Raw genomic sequence first — 15,367 nt, 5'->3', positions numbered from 1 at the left:
TGAATAATAATTATTAGATTTCAGTGGTAAAGAATAATTTTGCCTGCTATAATGTTGTCATTTCTTTTCAGGTGTAGAATGGTCTGAGGACATAAAGCATATAAAAATAAGGAGTAGGGTTGCTTGGCTCATCCAAAGAACACAAGGGAGACGCTGAAGTTCTTGTACGTGAAATATATTTAAAAAAGCAAAAAGTATCAAAAGACTCGACACAGTGGCTGTGTTTTGGCGCAAAAGCGCCTGCCTCAGGAGTCTGTAAAACTGGTGTATGCTATTTTCTACTGTCCATCCAATTCTGTATACAGGGAAATAGAAGGAGTTGCTAAGCAACTGTGTACCAAGTTAAGGTCATTTTCCAAAGTAAAATAAATCCGAGAAATGACCATCCAATTGGAAATTGACCTTAACTTGGTACACAGTTGCTTAGCAACTCCTTCTATTTCCCTGTATGCAGAATTGGATGGACAGTAGAAAATGGCTACACCAGTTTTACAGACTCCTGAGGCAGGCGCTTTTGCACCGAAACACAGCCGCTGTGTCGAGTCTTTTGATATTCTTTAAAAATAAATTTCACTTACTAGAACTTCATTGTCTTCCTTGTGTTCTTTGGAAGAGCCAACCAACCCTACTTCTTGTTTCTGTGTGCAACTCGTCCGTAGGGATCTGAGTGTTCCTCCACGTTTTTTTTCGTGGCTGATCTCTCCAGAGGACAGAATGAGCAGCAGGTGTTTTTCAGCAGAAAGCCGAAATTTCTATTTAAAAAGTTTTTTTTTTTTTTTTTTTTACAAATAAAAGACTTTCAGTGAGGTACGAGGTGATTTTTCCCTCTTAATTCTAGGAAGAGAAATGTCTTTGGTCGGGTATGTTAAGATAAACGTTGTACTATGATTAACATCTGCAAATGGAACTGTTTCCTTTTTCCTACTGAGATGGGAAAAGCAGCGGACCCATAACTTTCTAGGCAGTTTTCTCCAGTTTATTTGGATACACTCTTTCATTTTAAGTACAATACAGTCTCTATTCTTCCGAACTGGAGTGGTGGGCAAAAGGCTGGGTATCGAGAGATAGTCACTATATGCAATTTTTTTTACAGTTATAACAACTACAAGATCAGTGAACTTTTCTAGTCTTGGGCTGGCACTGCAGAACACTGTTCAGGAAATGCTTTAAAAAAAAAAAAAAAAAGTGCTACCATGCACACAGAAAAAATGAGGCAAAGAAAGAAGTGCCCGGGAGGGGTATCAGCTAAACCTGAGTTGACACACGTTTCTTGAGTCACGATGGAATGGTATAAGAGCTGTTTAATCATTTTTCCTGCACTCCAGGTTTGTGAATGTATAAATAGGAGGTGGGGGGGTGGGCTTAATTGATTCAAAAATTTAACAGCATATCTTTGGTGCTTTGCATGATTGTTGATAGTTCGGGGAAGTGGTTTTTATAAATTTTAGAAATAAATACATTTACATTATTATTCGACTAAGACCATTGCATTCTCTCTATCCTCTCTTGAGGTAGTTAGTAGTGTTCCTAAAAGCCAGCACAACATGGTTTATAAAATTTGACAGCAACATATAAACCTAGCAATTTATATAGCGAGAGATCTGCTCTACCACAGCTACGAGCTAAAACATAGATCCCAACAAAGATATTCACCCAAAATCATTAACCCAGAACATTCTTATTCAGCATCTTCATCTTTATTCTTAATATGGTGACATTTTACTGCATAGGCTGATTTAATTGAATACCACAGAGTACAATTTAAAAGTAGTCTACAGATTTTGTCCAGAGTACATGAGTCTGTACAAGGCACACATTGTAAGTCATCAAACCTTTAGAAAACACTGTTGACTTTAAAACCTGGATATAACTTGCAATAAAATACATTTCTGGTAGAACTCAGGTTCCTTAATCATACGGTGTTAGGAAAAAGTATTTCTTATTTATTGAATCATTGGACCTGCAGGTTCACTTTACTTCTAATTATGATTGAGCAAATATAGCAATAAGTAATTCTTTTGTTAGGCGGGTTTGTGTTTTCCTATTATGTGTTTATATTTGTCGCTTTGCGTGAAAATTGCCTGATAAGTTACTTTTTGGTAGTTAGCTACAATTATCTTGAAAGCTGTTTTGAATGCAGTTTCTCACTTTCTATGTTATTGAAAATATCAGGATGTAATTAAAGTGCAGAACCCTTTTTTAATTTTGTAAGGAAATGATGGTATGATCCAGTCTTAAAATTCTTTAATCCTCTGGTGTTGGGGAAGAGTGTCTGTTATCTACTGAGTCACTGGAAGATGGAATGTGTAAATATAGCAATATTGATTGATTGAGTTGGGTTTTGCTCACGCTTTTAAAGCAATATAATGCTATAAGGATTTTTGTCTTTTTATGTGCTGCAGTATTTTATAGGGCCTGTGCTTTTCATACTTTTGAATTTGTAAACTTGCAAATATTCTTAAGAAAGGAGGTTAATTAAACCAAAAACAAGCTTCGTACATATATCTGATATGCATGCATCTTGTGAGTTATGCTACTACTGTACCAAGACTTCTGGTAGATCTGGATCTAAATGAATTCAAACAAAATGTACATAGTTTAAATGCAGTGTAGTGTATATCGAACTTCAGCACCTTGGACAGAGTCTCCCAGCAAAGTCCGGCGATCTGTTATTGAAGCAAAGAAAGAAGCGTCGGGAGGAGTATCATCTAAAACTGAGTTGCCACACGTTTCTTGAGTCACGATGGAATGGAATAAGAGCTGTTCAACCATTTTTCTTTTACGCTAATGAGATCATTCTGCTTATGCATACCTCACTGATTTCTCCTGCCATGTCTATGTCAGAAAATATTCCAACCCATCTGGTTCCCAGCATTCTTCTGTCACTGTTTCGTCAACTTCACATCAGATGATCTGATCTTTTAACTCCTCAAGGCTTCCTCCCACCTGAGGGATTTCGGGGTCTATCACGTGAACTGGAGTTTAAAGACTTCTCAGTATAAATAAGCCTTATTTTTCTGATCTTTACTTTTAGTACGGAAGAAACCTTCACCAGTTGTGTCTCTGAAGGTACTGACAGGTGAAACCAACCTAAGCTGTGAGTTTTTAAAGACTATATCGAATGTAGCAGCGCAAAGATAAAGCGTAAAGAGATTTCATTTTTTCTGCAAAATCTATTCTAAAATAATTAGTTCTATAAAATGCAGCTCAAAGAAATTATGCATCTCAGCCGAATGTTATTCTGCAAGCTCAGATTAAATATGCAATAAGTAGAAAAGTGTTTGGTTTATTGGTGTGTAAATGTGTAAAGATTCTTTTTCAGATTTCTGAGATTGGTTATAATGGGTTGTTCCTGGATTTACCGGCCTAATTTTGTTTTTAAACAAGTGATATTCTTGTTTCTTCTTCAGCAATGAAGGGTATTTGCCACTCTCGGAAGAAAACTTTTTTTCTTAACAGTCACTGCTTCTTTAAACAGTGTGCACTCGCTAGGGAAATATAAGCTTTAACATGATTTGCATCATATATATAAAAAGGACTCTGATGTAAGAACTTAGACGTAATTTTTGCGCATGAATCAAAGTTCTAGTTTTCTTTAGGTAGCAGGATTTTGTAATAGTTTGGTTTCACAGTTTGATTACGTTTTAAATGGTTTGAAGTCATGACGATATTTTAAAAAGTCTGCAAATATTTTTTCTGTAGTGAGCCGTATTTTGAGCATGTTCTGCTGAGTGAGCTAATTTTCAAGAAATATCTCTTTTAGGTAGCACGAGAATAAAGGACAAGAAAAGAATGGGCATCATGAGGATTTGGGCAGCATCAGTTCTGGCCTTTCTTATCCTGCCTTCTGAAAATTATCCTTTGAAACTGCCGAAACAAGCGACTCGTTACTACTCTCTAGTTACAGATCCGGGCTTGAAGCTGTGGCCAAGAAATCCATCCGGTCAGGACAGTTTCCCGCTAGCTGCAGGTACACTGGATGAAGCTCTGGTTTCTAACCAAAGACTCCTTGAGCCTTGTAACTCGCTCAGTGTTGACCATGCCGAGAAACTTCAAAGCGACAACAGAGAGGAAAGATCTGTCTATGCATCCAAAAGACAAGATGGAAAACCGAATTCCTTAGACTTAACCTTTCATCTTTTGAGAGAGTTCTTGGAAATGTCCAGGGCGGAGAAACAAGCCCAGAAAGCTTTTAACAATAAAATGTTATTACAAAACATAGGAAAATGATGATAATACATATGTATATATGTATATAGGGAAATGATGATAAAGCATATGTATATATGTATTTTATTCTTTGTTGCACATGAAGTTGAAAGTAATCATCCCAATGTGTTGCAACGAAAACTAAAAACATATGTACCTTTCTATATGTTAACTGGTAATCTATTGTTTAATATAGAAAATCTATTTATTATATTGTTACATTTATATATAGTATCATTTATCTGCTGGTTTCAAGGCTTCCCATAAAACAACTAGATGAATCCACTGCATTGTTTTAGGACTTAGAAGAATCTGATTTAGGAGAAATCTAAGAACAATCTGCTTTTTCTCAGATAGTAACATAGTAAATGATGGCAGATAAAGACCTGTACGGTCCATCCAGTCTGCCCAACAAGATAAACTCATTTTACATGGTATGCAATACTTTGTAAAGTTTGATTTCTCCTTGCCATTCTCAGGGCATAGACGGTAGACGTCTGTGCAGCACTATTCTTGTACTAAAAGTTCTGAAGCTAACCTTGAAGCCCCTTAAAATTTACACTCCAGCCCATCCATTTCTATTCATTCAGCCACGATCAGGGCACAGACCATAGAAGTCTGCCCAGCACTGGTTTTGCTTCCCAATTACTGGTGGTGCCACCCAATCTCTGCTATAATTCCGTGGATCCATTCCTTCTTATCAGGATTCTTTTGTGTTTATCCCATGCATTTTTGAAATCCATTGCCGTTTTCATCTCCACCACCATGTGCAGGAGGGCATTCTATATATCCACCACCCTTTCCGTGAAAAAATATTTCCTGACATTACTCCTGAGTCTGCCCCACTTCAACCTCAATTCATGTCCCCTAGTTTTACCGCCTTCCCGTCTCCAGAAAAGGATTAATACCTTTCAAATATTAGAACATATGTATCATGTCACCCCTGTTTCTCCTTTCCTCCAAGGTATACATGTTCAGGTTGGCAAGTCTTTCCTTGTATGGTTTGTATGAAGGAAATCCTGAACTGGATTTTTTTTTCATGTTGTCTGCTCTTCTATAGCTGGTAATGGTTAGTAGACATTACTAGTTTATTCCATTAACTTTGGATTAAAACAAACATTAACTAGATACCCCATTTCAAAATGAATATAGTGGAGCTAGGAAAGAAATAGAGAAGGAGTGTCACAGAAAGGGGATGAAACTACTCTCTTAGGGGGAAAGGCTTCAACCCTGGAGAAAGGATATGATATAAAATCATTAATGGGATAGAACAGGTAAACACTAAACAGTTATGGGAGAGGAGGGAACAACACTTCATGAAAAGAATAAGTAGTGCATTTAAAACAGATCAGAGAGGATTTTTCCATTCAGTCCAAAATCAAGCTGTAGAATTTGTTACCAGAGGATCTAGCATAGTTGGGTTTTAAAAAGGTTTAGACAAGTTCCTGGAGGAAAAGTCCATAAACAATTATTATTCGTGTCAATTTAGGAAAGCCACCTCTTACTCCTGAGAGTCAGCAACAAGGAGCCTACTTGTTCATTGAGACAGGCCGCTGAGCTCCATCAATCAGTGGTCCAACGTTCTTACAGAAAAGTGGACCAGAGTGGACCTCTCCAATACCATATTTGTAAAACAAGATCATAGAAAACATCAGGAAATGGAATCAGGAAACATCAAGAAAGTGAGCAAATTCCACTTTTCATTCCACTTTTAATTCTCACAGCAAGAAATGATCTAATCTCTGTCTTAGAAGTCATCTTTTTACCTCATGTCATCTTTACATTCCCTGACAATTCCTGGATAAAGGAGATTGGATGTCCTGCAACTGCACTTGGAATAATAGAAATAAAGAACAACAAATAATTTATAAGTCACCTCTAAAACCCTTAAAATTCAGGCCTCAGTTTTCTGATATATTATGTTCAAATGAACTAAGTCCAATAAAAAGAAGTCTTACAGCTTAGTTGTTGAGTCTATTGGAGGTGCTCAGCAGCCACTGCATCCACAGAGCTGGCTCCTATGGATGCAATGTACTTACACAAAGTACTTCTACACCTGTGTAGGTAGTCCCAGGGGTACATTGTGGAGCAGGGGGTACAGTTGCAATGTTTCAGATCAGTTGTAAGTGTGTGTGTGTGTGTGTCGGTATTTGCATGCTAATTCGCGTGGTTCCATTTTATAAAGGCATATAGTTGCTGATATGTTGTCTTTCTTGTAAAACAGGGACCCTTTTGGATTTCTCACATAGGCAGCTTGTTATAAAATGAGGCTTTTTAGGTATAACACTGCAAAGTGGCAGTTCAAGAAGCAATAATCAAATATTGAAGACTGATTTAGAACAGCAGGGACACCTACTGACACCTTGTGGGTTATTTTGCATTTTCTGATAACAAATGTGCATAAGCAACAGACACACATACAATCACCCAGAAAGTAGATATGATAAATACATTTAATATACCAACAGAGTGCTTCTTTTTGTTCCCCCTCCCCCCCCTTTCTAGGTTTTTGGCTCTCCCTCTTCTATTATTAATGATGAGCTGTGTCTTTTTTTTTTTTTTAGTGTTTTTAGTTTGATTTGCATTTGCACTAATTTTCCAACACTGTCTGAACTTACAACCTTCAGTGGACTAAGGATTCTTACCCAGTGTTCACTCTCCAATAAATATGCATTGATAGCATAGTGATATAGGTTGCTAAATGCTTCATTGTACCAATAGTGGTTTAATGTTTGTATTAATCTAATTGTTTGGGGGGGGAGGGGTTTGTATATATTTATAATTAAAAAGCTATTATGATTTTGCCTACTTTTCATGTATTGTCATGTTTCTTCATGATATAATTACATGTTCTTCTAAAATATAGTGTTTGAATCTTTTTGGTACAGTTTTAATTCTCTGTTTGACCACTGGGTTTACATGTATACACTCATTTAATGTGATATGGAGGGCCTTTTACCATTTATTTATAATTCCACATTTTAATGTTTTGTAAGACTATTTATTTAGTCAATTGGCTTTTAATGCATTTTGTTTTATTATGCATTTTGCTGCTCTGGTTTTTATCTTTTAATTTTATATAGTTTTTGCATGTAATTATTTTTATTATTACATTCATTTTATTTCTAAAGTGTCTAATTGGCCCTGACACAGACACTGTGCGTGCCAAAACCACAGCTGTTTTGGGTCATCTCGCAGATATTGTTGACACTGGGAATAAAGTTCTTTCTGGTTCTACCAGTGGATTATGTGCTCCACTTTTGTTTTCTCCTTACAGGTAGAGAATCATCATAACAGGCTCTATAGCCTCCCATGCATGGGGAGGGAGCAGGAAGTAGCTAAGCCCCCACAGTACACAGAGTTGGAACAATGTAGCAAAAAAAAAAAACCCAATAAAAACAGAAAGCAAGTAAAAAAAAAAAAAACAAAAGCTCAAAGTTCTAAATGTACCAGTTCATAGTGTAGTTATATTCTTGCTTTGCCTGGCCCAAGAGGGGCAGAACTTGGCCAGGGTGACCAATCAGAACATTTAACAGTACACAGACAATGATTACTTCTACTCTTACTTACTGATTGATAAGGGAGATGAAGGCTCTTTAGTGAAGCTCATTAGAAAGTGAGATTCAATACTAAAGGAGAGTAAATAGGGCATGTCAGATAAGAAAAACAGCTTAGGCCAAAGGTAAAAGACGAATTTTAGATACTCAGGGAGCCTTCAAGTGAGCCCAATTTCCAGTAACAGAAGCAAGTAATTTTTTTTCATCCTGCATCACTCCATCACTTGGAAGTTGAGGTCACAGATGTGCCCTATGCAGTATATCATAAGTAGGATAATCAGGCCCTAGGACTACATATTGCAAAAAATGCCCATTAGAATATATGACAGGCCTTCTCCTAGGAGCTCAGAAAGGATCACTTGAAGTGTCTCTAGCTTCATTGATTATCATATTATACAATTCATTTCTATAATTACTTATATGAATAAGGCAAACAAAAATTACTAATGATAAGCTTTTATTAGATATGTATGCAATAGCACTAATACTAAATTAATATTATTCAGATGATCCTCTTTTGCCATTCAGTTAATATTTTCTGCAGCAGCATGGGATAGCTGTTTCAGGTTGTCATCAATGTCAGCCTAGACTATCAGATAGCTGTGGTTGACATACTTGCAGGATAGGTTTTACTGTTCACAGGTGATGCAACATCCTGTAAGTAAGAACAGGGACAGCAGTATCTGAACCATACCAGGTTCATATTGTATCCAAAGGTCCCTCTAAAATCACACATAAAACTTTCTTTGTACCTACAGCCTGTCCTGCCTCAATGTGAGCATTTATATATGCCCATCCTAGAGTGGTATGTATTTGTCTATGCACCTTTCCCTATCAAGAATGTGTAAACACTAGTGTTGTGTTCGTACTAGTACTGTCCCTTCTGACCAGAATTGATCCAAAATCACAACCAGGCATTACCCTTGATTCCAGAGCCTGGATTTCAGGTTCTGTGGACAGTAAACCCATTTGTTTCACATATGGTGTTGCTTCCCCAGATGGATGGTTGACAACCACCAGTGGTATTGTTTCGCCCAAGCCTCTCAGGGTTTGAGAGGGCATTTTCTGGTGTAAGCCCTCCTTGCTGAGATTACTCAGGCATTCAACCAGTTCTTCTGCTCTTTGCTGGCAGGCAACGTTGAAGACCCAGGTAATCTCAGGATCAGCGGCCCTGTGCGAGCTGCTTGGCAAAGTGACTTCCTTCATTGCAGTGAGGTTCTCTTGGCACTCCTTACTTCATGGTTGGCTTTACCGAGGTTGCCATTGTGCTCTTCTGGTCGCATGTAATCTTGGGAAACATTACACTTGACATAGTATATGAATCCATGGCTGTTATATCACATGGCTTCTTCTTGTCTTCTGGAAGAATTCCAGTGGTGGCTGTCTGCCAGGTCACGTTGGTATGGGTGCTTTGCTGAGTGTGGCCATCAGATTCAGGAAGTGGTGATATGAGCCACTAAGTGACCGCCTACACTGTGAATTCTATGCACAACTAACTCACAGTTTCTATGGCCTACCTATTCACTAGACAGCCTATTCCTGCAGACTCTTTACCAGCCCATAGCCTATATACTTCCTGCCCTACCAAGTCGTTAACCAAGTCTATACAGTGGGCAGGCCTGCAGTCTATACTGCTAGTCCAGGCTTACAGTTATTTTGGTTTCCCAAAGATATGTACAAATAACACTCAGATATTTAGTATAAGTAATAGATGCTTATCTTTTATTTGCATACTGGAGTTTGCTGTATCTCTACATACAGTTGCCAGGAATCAGGGATATAGCAAACAAGCCAGATCCCATATGCATACATGTTCTCCTGAGTATGGACATCAGGTTCAGGAGTCAAAGGCCACCTCTTCACTTTAACACAAAGATTGCCATTTGGCACTGCTGCTTCTGTGGCATGTGTTGTGATGATGGACATGCCTTTTGGCGTGGCGGATTCTGGGGAGTGTAGTTTGGTGGTAAAGACCCCCCTTCTCATGTCCCGCTGGAAAGTTTTCTCTTCTGCTTGCCCAGGCCTCACCTGGACCCACATGGACATCAGGTGTGGTTCCTTCTCTGCTGCTGCAGGTGAAGTCACCTGGCACACTTCAGTTCATCGGTCAGGTTGGCAGTTGTTGACCCAAACTGAGCAGGTGTTCACTGAAGTGTGTATGCCTTCATCCTTGGTGGCAATGGTTCTTGGCACTCTCAGTTGCCCAGTACATAATACTTGCTCCTACCAAGAAGGTTTACTGTGGCTTGCCCACCTCTTGTTTTTCCAGTCTGAGGGCCAATGCATTGGGCCTTCAGCAAGGCAGATGACTGTCTTGTCTTCTAGTGCTAGGTGCTAGATAGACATCACCATAATTTTCACATCAGTATCCTGGCTGGAATGGTCAGTGTCTTGCTGGCAGAGGGTTGTTCTCTCTAGTGGTTGCAAGGTTGCAGCTATCCACACTTGACCGCTTTTGGTAACTGTTGCTGAGTTGCTAGCAAACTGCCTTGCTTTCAGTTTGGTAGGTAATCCTTTGCATGCAAGAGCATGGAAGGGCCTCTGTATGTGCAAAGGCCTCAGTTGTCATAGGTCACTGTGACAAAGTCTCTCTTTCAGTAGTGGTTACTGCTGGAGCCATCTCTTCTTGAAACTTTGATTACTGTTTGGCCTGTAAGGGTGTCTCCTCCTGGAGACTCCGCTGCCGCTTCATTGAGGCTGGGTGTCCAGGACCTCTGGCCTTGGTGCTCAGGTCCTTGTCTCTTACCCATTTCACTATGGGTAGCCCTGTCTTCCCTGGAATTGGCCAGCCATCAGTTCCAGGCAGTTGCTGATCCAGAGGGGGCTGCATGTTCTGCATTGCAAAAAGTTCCCTAAACCCAATTTTCACAGAAATACATCTGTAATTCAGTTTTTGACTCAACCTCCAGGAAGTGCTGTTGCTTAGATTTGTAACTGCAGATTTAAAAGGTGGTGTGGGTTCACTGGGATCTGATGTTTGATGTTGCTTGCTGCCTTGGGGCACATCAGTAAATATGATCTCTGACTCAGGCTCACAAGAAGCTGGGCTCAACATTGACCACACCCAATTATTACACAGACTCACATCAGAGGTACAGTGTCACATCTGCTGTGCCTACTGGATCATTTCTCCTCCCTCTATGTGTCCCCCTTTAGGCAATCGAGTGTCAGTGTGCAGAGTGGAGGGATAACAGTTAGGATCCTTCGTATAGGATCTGTTTCAATCTGTGTCATTGTTGTACTATGTTGCAGTAGCCTAGTTTAGTAAGGTGCCCAGGTAGTTGCCTAGACATGACATTTTAGTTAACCTTTTAAAAATACTTTTGTAGAATCCTGAACAGCATTCTGAGTTAAGGTTAAGGCAGAGTAAAACACAGATTCCTTACATTCCTTCCCTATTGATAACCTGTTTTTTTGGTGTATATATATATATATATTATGTTACATATATATTTATTATTATTATGTTACATTTGTATCTCACATTTTCCCACCTTTTTGCAAGTAACACAGTCTTCCAGAACCTCCTTCCCGCATTTTCCTATGCCATTGGTACCCACATATACCAAGGTTCAAAGAAGAGCGACTAGAATGAGAAAGGGGATGAAACTCCTCTCGTATGAAGAAAGGCTAGAGATTAGGGCTCTTCAGCTTGGAAAAGAGACGGATGAGGGGAGATATGATTGAGGTCTACAAAATCCTGAGTGGTGTAGAGCGAGTAGAAGTAAATTGATTTTTTTACTCATTCCAAAAGTACAAAGGCTAGGGGACACTTGAGGAAGTTACATGGAAATACTTAAAAAACAAGTGGGAGGAAATATTTTTTCACTCAACGAATAGTTAAGCTCTGTAACTCTTTGCCGGAGGATGTGGTAACAGTGGTTAATGTATCTGGGTTTTAAAAAGGTTTGGACAAATTCCTGGAGGAAAAGTCCATAGTCTACTATTTAGACAGACATGGGAAACAACTGCTTGCCCTGGAATTTGTAGTATGGAGTGTTACCACGATTTGGGTTTCTGCCAGGTACTCATTACCTGGCTTGGCCACTGTTTGGAAAGCAGGATGCTGGGCTAGATGGACCATTGGTCTGACCCAGTATGGCTACTCTTATGTTCAGTTTCGTTAGCAGTTTTGGTTTTGGCTGAAATTGAAAAAAGCTGTTTCGGTTGGCCTTTACTTCACTAACCTGGCTGTAGTTCATCGGTGTCTCAGTCTCAAGCTGCAACCATTACATCTCCATTGACAGTTTGATAATCTGATGCTATGGCAGAATTGTCCAAGGAGCAGAAGGACATGGCAGCTTCTGAAATTTGATTACTGACTGCATCTTTCCCAGTTCTTCCTATCACCTGTTCTTATTGTTCAATCTGATTTTGAAGGACAAATATCTGAGATACTCTAGGACTGGTTATATTGTGCCAGACATCACAAAACTTAGTAGGTGGGGGTACAATTATCTGTAGAATTATAGTCTGGCACTGCTGTCTACACATTCATTCTAAACTGAAACACTTCCTGGAAAATATCCTAGTAAAAATCTATTCTGAAATGTCCATTTGTATGCCCAGAAGGAAGCTAGCCTTCCAAATAGACATATATCAATGATTTACTGATACTGTTTTGAAACTTTGAGAAGACTCTTGCACACATGCAGGACCCCACCATGGCACTGTTCCTGAGGGCAATATCAATATGGTCCAATATTTATTTTAATTAGCGCACATTTCTATAACACCCTCCCGAATATCCAATGTGGGACAATACAATATACAATACAAATAACAGCAAATATAAAATAAGGATAAACTAAAATAAACAGAAACAACTTTGCACAATAAGCCCCTCTATGTCAACAATCATCACTTTTCCCCCCCAGATATTATAGTAATTCTTCCAACATGATCAGCCCCAGGGCTCTCAGCGTACTGCGTCTCAGATTGCAGAGGGTTCCAGTAATTCCTGAGCCTGGGGCTGCTGTTCCAATATGATTATGCAGAGCTCACAAAGGTTCAGGCTTCAGGGCTAATGACAAAGAACTAAAGGAAAGAAGATGACAATAGACATCATTCCAGGGATCAAAAACATATTGATTTGTAGTTTTAAAGTAACAGGGGGGGGGGGGGGCTTCTCTGGTCATACACTAGCCATGCATTGCATGACAATGTGATAAATCTTTGTTGTTTCCAGACAGTGCAAAATAGCTTGGCTAAAGCCCTGCAGTCTTGCCCCATTCACTAGAGTTTTGGCCTGGTGTATTAGCTTCTCCAAATAGGTAAATGCAGCTAACTCCAGTCACCCATTCCCAAAAAATGTCCAGGAAGCATGATGGATAAATCCTTAGCTCTGAGAGAATATACTGAAATGGGGGCTAAGGTCCCTTCCCCAATTTGGATCAAAGGCATAGCTCTTTGGGTGTTTATACCTCTTGATTAAGCTACCCCATCCATCACTGAAGAAGGAGCTATTTCATGCTTCAATTAGGGTTTTAAAATGTGTGTATCAAGGGCTGCTTTTCCTGCACTGCATCAGTTTGATACGGATTTGTGAAGCCAAATTTGCCTTTCCCTGGTGGAGACTCTTTCCCTATACTGGAATCACATGGGGTAGGGGGTGGCCCTTTCTAGGGTCCATCCCTTATATAAGATACAAGCATGCACAGTGCACTGGTATCCTAGGAAAATCTAGGGTGCACCCATTAGACTATTCTCTTTGCTACCAGCTTGGGACAAGGGAAAACTGAGCTACAAAGTAGGAATTTAATTTTTTTTAAAGGAATCTCTACTTTATGCTTGGATATGAGAGCCTAAAGTGTGGTACAGAAGGCATCTTTTACCTTGTATCACATTCAGGTGCTGAGCTTAGTGAGCTGTTTTCTAATGCATGCATAAAAAAGTTGTGCACACAATATTGTAACCAAACTATATGCAAATTTATGTGCAAAGAAATGTGAGTATGTCAGTTGCCATGGAAATATGCACATATGGGCACTTAGCAGCAGAATCAATATTATGCAATTTTATTAGCAGTGGAAAGAGTTGCATGCACATATAGTATGCATATGTGCATGCCTGGAATGCTATGCCATGCATAATTATTATTGGTATGGTATCAGCTACATTTCTGCAGTTGAATACTTTGGGCCCTATTTACTAAGCCGCTAATGCTAGACACATATATTCCTATTGGTGTCTATAGAATTAGCACACGCTAATTTTTAGTGTGAACTAAAAAGTTAGTGTGCCTACAGCACGGCTTAGTAAACAGGACCCTTTGCCTGCTATTTCACAACCATAGCAACTCCCCCTTATCCCTGTATTTGGAGCTGTGATCACCTCAGTACCCTTTTTTTCCTTCATCCTCTTCAGCAAAACCTGAAAATAAGAGAAAAAACAGGCATGAGAGCAGAGAACAGAGGTCAGCACAAAAGAAGGGGGCCATAACATAAACAACTCTGCCCCTCCAGTAGACTCCACCCAGACCAGACCACCATCCCCCATTTCTTGGGTGCAGAGGTGGGGTGATGCACTGGCCTAGGCTTGCAATACCCAAATAATCACATACAACACACACTATAAGGCGCAACACTTGGTCACAGCTTTATTGGGTACATATAAACACCATATCATCTCAATATGCAAAATTATATTGGAGTGTACCAGAGCCAACAGTTCACCAATACAGTGCAACTCGCATAACTCACAGCTTGTCATGAGACTATCAAGGCTGCCAAACTTTCTTTCCACAGATCAGGGCACTTCACCATGCAGCAAGGATACCCAACTCCAGGTGCAGCTAACCCAGCAGCACCGCGGAGGTTCAACAGCCCTCCTTTTGTCATTTGCTCACAGATGTATTCTGCTTGAACCTGGTTCACAAATGGCCCCAGGCCTGGGTACTCCTGTCCTCCGCTAGCTCTGACAATATAGAACAGCCATTAGAAATAAATAATGCAAAGGTGGGAGGAAAGGGGCCCCCTGCTGTATAACATGGCTGCTGAGGTGTGAAGGAATTTAAACCTCATCAAAGCACTTTCTCTCATCCACAGGGTGCCCTACCCTTCCTGGAAATGCTTCCCCTACCCCTTGCCTTGGCAACCCCAGCAAGAGCTAGTGTGAGGGTGCGGGACCACAGGTCAAGTGCACAGCACTGTGTTCTTGGTGGCTCTCTATGCTTTATTTCATCTCACAGAAACTCAGTAGTAGTAGTGGAAGTCTGTTACTAACATTTTAACTCTCACCCCCACCCTGTTAGACTGTCAATGAAATGCTTGGATGTTTCACTTATATATTCTGTCATCTTCCACATTTGCTTATTTCCGATCTGACAAAGAAGGGCAACCTTCGAAAGCTAATCAAGAAATGTATTAAGTTATGTCCAATAAAAAAGGTATCTTATTTTCTTTTCCATGTTTTATTTTGTTTGATTTCTATTGATTAACACTCATAAATCAAACTGCTCCAGTTGCAGACTGCAGAACAAGCTTTCTATTCCTGCTCACAGCACATATTAAAGCCAGTGTTAGAAAACTGTGCAATCAGCCTTCTGCACACTTCTCTGCCTGGGATCTAATAGCTAATACCTTCATTACCAGTGTGTCTGT

At 39.7% G+C, this 15,367-nt stretch overlaps 1 protein-coding gene across 2 annotated transcripts in view; it reads right to left on the bottom strand.

The window, feature by feature from the left end:
- Window positions 1-11,879: 11,879 nt before the first annotated feature.
- DNAJC5 (DnaJ heat shock protein family (Hsp40) member C5) overlaps window positions 11,880-15,367 on the bottom strand; it is a 159,242-nt gene continuing 155,754 nt past the window's right edge. The window contains exons 5-6 of one of the 2 annotated variants that reach the window (XM_030211622.1): window positions 14,100-14,138; window positions 11,880-12,803 (exon numbers count right to left, since the gene is read on the bottom strand). In XM_030211622.1, the coding sequence (XP_030067482.1) occupies window positions 14,101-14,138 (38 nt within the window). In that variant the 3' untranslated portion in view covers window positions 11,880-12,803; window position 14,100. Of the gene's footprint in view, window positions 12,804-13,986; window positions 14,139-15,367 lie in introns of those variants that run through there. The other variant, XM_030211621.1, reaches the window with a different exon arrangement.

The sequence above is a fragment of the Microcaecilia unicolor genome, chromosome 8, assembly GCF_901765095.1.
Source record: "Microcaecilia unicolor chromosome 8, aMicUni1.1, whole genome shotgun sequence".
Lineage (NCBI taxonomy): Eukaryota > Metazoa > Chordata > Amphibia > Gymnophiona > Siphonopidae > Microcaecilia > Microcaecilia unicolor.
Note: the sequence above shows the minus strand (reverse complement) of the source record. Positions and strands in the feature narration are given on the sequence as shown.